Genomic DNA, 8,774 nt, shown 5'->3' with positions numbered 1-8,774 from the left:
TGCAAGCATCATGATATGGGCATGTTTCTCCTACTATGGTGTTGGGCCTATTTATCGCATACCAGGGATCATGGATCAGTTTGCATATGTTAAAATACTTGAAGAGGTCATGTTGCCCTATGCTGAAGAGGACAAGCCCTTGAAATGGTTGTTTCAACAAGACAATGACCCAAAACACACTAGTAAACGGGCAAAGTCTTGGTTCCAAACCAACAAAATTAATGTTATGGAGTGGCCAGCCCAATCTCCAGACCTTAATCCAATTGAGAACTTGTGGGGTGATATCAAAAATGCTGTTTCTGAAGCAAAACCAAGAAATGTGAATGAATTGTGGAATGTTGTTAAAGAATCATGGAGTGGAATAACAGCTGAGAGGTGCCACAAGTTGGTTGACTCCATGCCACACAGATGTCAAGCAGTTTTAAAAAACTGTGGTCATACAACTAAATATTAGTTTAGTGATTCACAGGATTGCTAAATCCCAGAAAAAAAAAAATGTTTGTACAAAATAGTTTTGAGTTTGTACAGTCAAAGGTAGACACTGCTATTTTTTTGAACACACCTCTTTCAACTAATTGCCCAATTGCACAGCCTTAAGAGCGTGCATATCATGAATGCTGGGTCTTGTTTGTTTTCTGAGAATCTACTGAACCTACTTGTTTGCCACGTAGCAATAAAAAATATACTAAAAACCTTGATTATTCTGGTTAGTCACATTGTACTGCTATTATTTTGAACAATACTGTATATAACTGGTTAACAATGCTTTCAATGCAGTGTTTCTATATTGAGGGAGTCACAATATATATAATGATAGGTTTACAATGTGAGTAACAACATATAGTGGATAGGATAGTGTTTCTAATACGGCTGAGGGAGTCACTGCAAATTTAACAGCTTTCTTTTTTTCTGTCCGTCTCGCAGTATTTATTGTTATAAATGCTTCAGTGGATAGCAGAATCTAAATCAGAATCTACTCATCTTGCTTGATCTGTCCACTGCTTTTGACACGGTCAACCACCAGATCCTCCTGTCAACCCTACTGGCAAAGGGCATCTCAGGAACTGCACTCCAGTAGTTTTAGTCTTACCTATCAGATAGGTCCTTTAAAGTATCTTGGAGAGGTGAGGTGTCCAAGTCACAACATCTAACTAGTGGGGTGCCTTAGGGCTCAGTTCTTGGACCACTTCTCTTCTATGTCTACATGGAATCATTAGGTTCTGTCATTCAGAAACATGGCTTTTCATACCACTGCTATGCTGATGGCACTCAACTCTACCTATCATTCCATCCTGATTATCCAACGGTAGCTGCTCGTATCTCAGCTTGTCTAACAGCCATTTCTTGCTGGATGAAGGACCATCACCTTAACTCAACCATGCCAAGACAGAACTGCTTGTGATTCAAACCCATCGTTTCATCACAATTTCACCATCCAGTTAGGCACATCAACCATAACTCCTTCAAAAAGATTGATGATCAGCTGACTTTCTCAGACCACATAGCTAAAACCGTCTGGTCCTGCAGATTTTCTTTATTTAACATCAAGAAGATCAAGCCATCTCTTTCGGAACATGCTGCACAACTCCTTGTTCAAGCTCTTGTTCTGTCCAGGCTGGACTATTGCAATGCTCTTGGCAGGTCTTCCAGCCAGTTCTGTCAAACCTTTACAATTAATCCAGAACCGGAAATAATGGACTTCACACCTCTGTTTATCAATTTGTACTGCTTGCATAAAATTCAAGGCATTAATGTGTGCCCACAAAAGCACCACTGGATCTGCACCCCTTTACCTAATTTAATTACTTCAGACTTATGTGCCCTCTAGAAGCTTGCGTTCTGCAAGTGAACGTCGCTTGATTGTGCCATCGCAAAGAAGCACAAAGTCACTTTCACGGACTTTTAAATTAAATGTTCCCTCTTGGTGGAATGACCTCCCCAACTCAATCTGGGCAGCTGAGTCCTTAGCCATCTTCACGAATAAGCTATCTATACTTTTAAAAAATCTCTCTAATCTTATGTATTCTATCTGTTTTCTTCTCATTTATTATACAATAAACAAAAGCAAAAAAATATATATATATATATATTATTTTAAAGCCCTTGCTATGTGTATTGCATTAAGATACTGTAACTGAAACTTGTTATAGCCCTTGCATATCGTTTTGAATAAAAGCATCTGCTAAATGACTAAATGTAATGTAAATGTGAAAAGTTGTAGTTTCTGCTCACCATATACCGAACTATGACAAACTGTGCTTTTGAGAACCTCATAAATGTGAAAAGTGTCTTGTTACTTAATTCCAGATGAAATACCAAGTAGTAATTTTTGTACAGTATACTCATGCATAAATCATGCATGACACTTTTGACACTTTACACTTGTTATTCATCAATGTGTACAAGAGGAAAAAAGATTGCTGAAATAATGCATTCATTTGCATGCTTAATTTATACATAAGATTCAAGAATACAGATTTTAGGAATTTTCAAAGCATTTAATAATAATAATAATAATAATAATAATAATAATAATAATAATAATAATAATTGAAATTACAGGAACAAAGCAATAATAAAGACCATCAGAGGAAGCCTGGATACTCTATTATTGATGGCCGGGTAACCTAAATTGCTAAGGCAGTTGAACTTGGTGATAGATGAAGGTCCACAAAGATTTCTTGAGACACAACCCTTGAGTCTAGCACGTTTAAGGGAAGGAAAAAGTGTCTGAATGAGGATTCCTGCATTATCTGTTGGAAATAAAATATTTGAAAGTTATCAATGTAGTTAATCTTTATACATTATTATTATTTTTTAAAGGCACTTTTAATGAAATAATACACAATAAAAATATATTCTGTCATTCACATTTTTGAACATAGACGTTCCAAACTTAAATTTGTATAATTCATGAATGTAACCATTTCGTAACATGATTTTGATGTACCATTTACATGGTAATGCAATGTTTGATTTTAAAATGGGTTTTAAAGGATGAATTTTGAGATTTTAAGTTTTCAGTTGATAAATAATATCTGATAATTTTTAAAATGTGATAGAGAAAACGACAGCAAAGAAATCTTTTTTTTTTTAACCTGTTAATTGTCAATAAGGTCAAAACTCCTGTTATAACGTAGATTTTAGAGGGTGCACTCTTGTCATAAATGAATCTATTACATTTCCTACATAATTTTTTACAAAAAACATTGGTAAAATATATATTTGGGAGTCTTAGACCTTTTCATCGATGTATAGTTTGTCAAGATTAGATTAGATTTCTTTGTAATATAGTGAAGTAAATGTAGGAGTCCCGTATACGGGACGGGGTGACAGTTAAAGGGTTTAGACAATACACCTGTATCAATGCAGAGGTCCTGGACTCCCACACAGGACACTTTAGTATTGCACTCTTCATCTGTCCTGCTGTTGCATGAGACACATTGTAATCCATTTGGGTCATTGTTGGGATCTATAAAGTAAGTGTGTATGTATTATTTATATAATTCATAAAATAAATATATATGACAAATAATAAATATGATATGACAATGATCTATCATAATGTGGATAAAATCATAAAAACCTTTTACTCACCAGGCAGACTGGCGTTGTTACAGTGATCAGTGGAGCAGCAGAAAACACTGACAGCTACATTGATAAAACCTAAACCAATTGATGCAATGGCTGGTGAACTATTTGCCTTCTGGTTCAAGCAATATACTTTGGGCAAAGAGGTCCTTATGATACATGATGAATTGACATCTGTTTCACACACAAAGAAATGGCCACACTAAGCATAATGGATAGTTTTTGGCTTTTGAAATGATACAATAAGATATCATTTTACATTAAAATAAACTGAAAAGAGGGTAGCAATATAAAACTAACTTGACGTGTTTCCATCGATCCTTAAAGCAGCACAGACTTCACCAGTAGCAGCCATGAAATATGGATTCTCACAGGCTGAACTCGTAAAACACTGCAGCATTTTAACTGTTCATTTCAAAAGAATTTAAAATCGTACAAATAAAATAGCATTGTTAAAGAAACACTTAAATGCTGCATACATATGTAAACATTTATTTGATTGCATTATTCATTATCTTAAATATCTTATTTTGCATTACCTGAGTGCATGAATGAAGAGATGAGGCCCAATATAAGCCACATCAAGAGAAAAAGGCAAAGGTTTCAGAGAGAAAAAGTATGGTAGCAGCCACAATGAGATTACTGCATATACAGTAGTCCACAAAATAATATTGAAGCATACTGTAGGGTGGCTCGAAGGGATCAAAGCATTTCAAACAAAAAGTGACATAGCCTGTTTTAACTTATTTACATACCTCATAGCTTCTCTGTGCTGCATTATATTACAAATATAATGTGGCTTTGTTCTTTTTTTTATGTCAATTACTAATTTACATATGTAGACTGTTGATGTTGATTCTTTTTGACTTCCTGTAAACTAAGAATAACTCTCCATAATCATGTCAGTAGATAAGCAAATGTATTAAAGGTTTCCGTGTCTCTCATAAAATCCCCCTGGAAATGCTTTTAAAAATACACTACCATTCAAATTTTTAGGTCTGTATGTTTTTTAATGTGAAATAAGCTCCATTTCTTTGATCAAAAATATAATACTGTTGTGAAATATAATAATATTAATAATAATAATAAAATGTTTTATATTTTTTGATATATATATATATACAGATATGGTAGGGATTTATGCCAACTCTAGATATTCTAACTAGGACTTTTACGCTACATCTTACCCTTGATAAACTGAATTAGGAACATACATATTTTTTTAAACCACACAGAAAAGACAAATACAAAATGCATGTTTTTATTAAGTCAATATTTTATCCATGCATATACTTGTATATACTCAAAAATATAGAATTGGAAATAAATAGTCATTACATTTCAGGGTATTAATTCACAGCACCTCCCACAAGATACTGTTACACAGTATACATATATAGATTTATACTATGTCCAGCTGAGTTACTGATTTGTCATTAAACATATCTCTTCATCACAACTGTCGAAGTCTTTATTTTTAGCAGGCACAATGTACAGATAATGCAACTACAGTCCAGTCTATTATTATGTGCTGCTTAATTCTGTCTGCAGGGGAACTTGAAAACACAACTTGCAGGATGAGAAGTTGTAATGAAGTCAATATTGCCGCAGGTTAGAGTATATGGTAAACTTTGACAGTGAATAAATTACAAAGGACAACTAATTGCTATAATAATCTGTCTATTATGTTATGAAATATTCCACACACCCTTTTTACTTGAGTAAAGAGAACAATAGGACAGAAAAAGATTTTAAACCATTCAGATATATGGTATTTACCAATAATAATTAAAAGAATAGTTTAGCCAAAAATTTGAAAATGTACTTATCCTCAGGCCATCCAAGATGTAGATGAATTTGTTTCTTAATCTGAACAGATTTGGAGAAATTTAGCATTATATACTTACTCACCAAAGCATCTTCTGCAGTGAATGGGTGCCATCAGAGTCCAAACAGCTGATAAAAACATCACAATAATTCACAAGTGATCTGCATGACTTCAATCCATCAAATAACATCTAGTTAAGCAAAAAGCTGCATGAAACAAATCCATCAAGGCATTTTAACTTTAAAACATTGCTTCTGGCCAAAATACAAATCCATAATCCACAATAATGCTTCCTCAAGTGGAAAAAGTCCATCGTAAATTGTCCTCTTACATAAAAATCCACCAACATATTGGTACAAGTTGTTACTTGTAAACAATTTGCATATTTCTCTCCTGATTCAGATGAAACGTTTTCACTAATTTGAAGCAAAAAAAAAAGAAAAAAAGATGGATTTCTTTATTACAAACACGCATTTTTGCCCAACAGTTAATTGCTGGAGTCATGTGGATTATTTGTGCATTACTGTGATGCTTTTATCAGCTGTTTGGATTCTCATTTTGATGTTACCTATTTATTGCAGGTGAGGTGAGCAAGTGATGCCATGCTAAATTTCTGCAAATCAATGAAGAAACAAACTAATCTACATCTTGGATGGCCTGAAGGTGAGCAGATTTTCAGCAAATTAAATTTTTTGGTACAACTATTCCTTTAAAATAATTAAAACAAGATTCTACTGCAAATCAGCATTCAAGTTTTTTTTTTTTTCTATTTTCTTTTTCAGTGCTTGGTTCGTTGTTTGGGATTAAAGATGGGAGACATACTGGCAACACAATCGTGTGACTGTAAAACTCCATTCCTTGTTCCACCTGCAAAGGCAAGGAATGGTCAGAAAACCTCATTCAGGAAGACACATCAGGTTATAAGACAGGCCTTGGATACATCCCGGGGGAAATATTACAGAAAAGTGCAATAAAAAATAAATATAGTGAGCATCTGATCACTTCTTTTATAACATTCGTAGAATACGCTTGGTCGCCTAACAAAAATATAGTCACATTACCTCAAAATAGAAGGCCAAAACATGTAACAATATACCATGCCTGCTAAATAGCTACAGTAGCTGTGCTTCAGGGCAAATGGGGACCTTCTGGGAAGTTTAGGGAAGCCCATCCTCCATGGCATCTTAGATTGGTGTACAGAAGTACATTTCTCATTGGCCATTTCTCAAACAGAGAATCTGTGAATTACTGGTAAGTGCTGTCTCTATTGGTGACTGCTGGCCTGGTCAGCAAGTCAGGTTGAGGCAGTAGAAAGATGAATCTGGCAGAACCAGTTGGACATGAAGACAAGGCCTTTGAACTCAGAGCGGAGCTGTAGGATCTGTGTCCATGGCTGGATCAGGGCGAACTTTCAGAAGTTCAACAATGTCTGAGTGAGAAGCTTTCATGGCGACTGACAGAGCTGTGTGTCCATCCTATTAGTGACAGAGGGAAAGAAATGAAGAGTTTGGTTCCAAAATGCGTTAAAAAAGGCATTGATGCCTTAAAAAAAATGTTTAAATGAGTTTCCGCCAAAATCAGTATTGTAATCTTGTCGCTATTTTAAAGTCAAGTTTTAATTTTATGCGAAATGTGATATTCACAGAGTTATTAGGTCATGTTTTCTTACTTTTCTTCCCAAATTGCAACAAACACCAGTGTCATTTTTTTGCAGAACACGATATATCCGCTTAACCAATCACAACGCACAATTGCAAACACTCTAGACAGTAATGGTGGTGCTTTGAATACACCCAGCATCCTAGTTTTCCTCATCTACTTTGTACTTTGTGATCAACAAACAAAGGCTACACGTTAAATCGCATGTGATTGTCATGCGCATCTTGTCAGTAAAGCCGGTTCTGTAAATTAATAGTACCGGTAATCTTCATCACGTGCTTTCAGATGCATTTAATTCACAGAGCCATAGATCAGTGAGAAGCTACACTATATCGCATTCATTAAATGAATCACATTCGATTATGAACGCGATACTCCGTAGCTTTTCAGTTATAGTGTTTTTATTACTGCCATTTATGTTTTTGTCAAAACAGCACTTAGCACATAAACTAAATGAATGCAGTGTGTCAAAGATGAATGCACTTTTGGAAACTGAATATAAGGGAAATGTCATTTTGGAATTTCTCTGGTCTTATGTGATGTTGTTCACGTTATTGTTCATGATGAAATTTTATTGTATTGCTTTTATTAAGTTATAGCATTAACAAAATGACCCGTTGGATTCATTTTGGGAACGATGACTGATGAATGTATGTTAGTCCAGTGCATGTATATAAATATTAGTTTTAACCAAGTTCAGATGCTGCCATAATGGATCAACTTACTATGTTGTGTATTTTCGTCAGTTTAATATGAAAAATAACTTAAATATTGATTCAATGGATTTATTGCATTTTGAGAGAAAGAGAAATATCATGGATTTATTGCATTTTGGGGGGAAAATAACACAAACTTATAATAAATCTTTGAAAATCAAAACCTAGATTTGAATTTTTAATGTTATTATAACCTAAAGATTCTATGTGAAAGTTTGAAACAGATCCTAATTAATTTGTGTAGATCCTGTTGTGATTGTTTTTAATGAACACACAGAGTATGCTTTTTCTTCTCTTATATGCACATTTATAGTTCTTTTTAACCCTATAAGAACAGACCTGTGATTAATATTTGGGTCACAGTCCAGCTGAGAACCACTGCATTAAATGCACTCAGTATGTTTAAATGATTAAAGATGCATTATTATGGCTTCACCAGCCTGTGGGACAGATTAAACCATCAGATTCTGAGAAACTGGCATAACTGGCAAAAACACCCATTCTTTTTTCAAAAGGAAAAAATATCGGAAATTAAGTATTAGTATATTCAATGTAAGTATTAAATAGTCAATATTCAGATATTTATGGAAATTAGGCGAGACACATATGAATATCAATAATTAAATATACACTGCTGTTCAAACATTTTGGGTAAGGAAGATTATTCGTTTTTATGATTTTTTTAAATACTTTTATTCAGTAAGGGCACACTAAATTGCCAAGAAACAAAGGTCAAGATAAATGATTTCTATTTCAAATAAATTGCTGCCTTTGAACTTTTTATTCATCAAATAATCCTGAAAAAAATATATCATGGTTCCCACAAAAACATTAAGCAGCACATCCGTATTTAACATAATAATAAGTAATATTTCTTGAGCAAAGAACCAGCTAAATAAAATGATTTCTGAAGGAGTATGTGACACTAAACACTAGATTAACAGCTGCTAAAAAGTCATAGATTTTTTTTTTATTACATT

General features: G+C 34.0%; 1 protein-coding gene and 1 long non-coding RNA gene across 6 annotated transcripts in view; both read right to left on the bottom strand.

Moving 5' to 3' along the window:
* Window positions 1–3,603: 3,603 nt before the first annotated feature.
* LOC113088715 (uncharacterized) lies at window positions 3,604–4,250 on the bottom strand. Its single transcript, XR_003286193.1, has 3 exons — window positions 4,131–4,250; window positions 3,892–3,996; window positions 3,604–3,765 (listed from the first exon to the last, which is right to left on the bottom strand). It is a non-coding gene; the product is annotated as an uncharacterized LOC113088715 (long non-coding RNA).
* Window positions 4,251–4,836: 586 nt separating this feature from the next.
* Window positions 4,837–8,774, bottom strand: part of kank4 (KN motif and ankyrin repeat domains 4) — a 44,084-nt gene continuing 40,146 nt past the window's right edge. For 4 of the 5 annotated variants that reach the window (XM_026265194.1, XM_026265192.1, XM_026265195.1 and 1 more), the window contains one exon: window positions 6,761–6,894. In XM_026265194.1, the coding sequence (XP_026120979.1) occupies window positions 6,781–6,894 (114 nt within the window). In that variant the 3' untranslated portion in view covers window positions 6,761–6,780. Of the gene's footprint in view, window positions 6,895–8,774 lie in introns of all 5 variants that reach the window. The other variant, XM_026265193.1, reaches the window with a different exon arrangement.

Source organism: Carassius auratus, chromosome 6 (genome assembly GCF_003368295.1).
Source record: "Carassius auratus strain Wakin chromosome 6, ASM336829v1, whole genome shotgun sequence".
In the NCBI taxonomy this organism is placed as follows: domain Eukaryota; kingdom Metazoa; phylum Chordata; class Actinopteri; order Cypriniformes; family Cyprinidae; genus Carassius; species Carassius auratus.
Note: the sequence above shows the minus strand (reverse complement) of the source record. Positions and strands in the feature narration are given on the sequence as shown.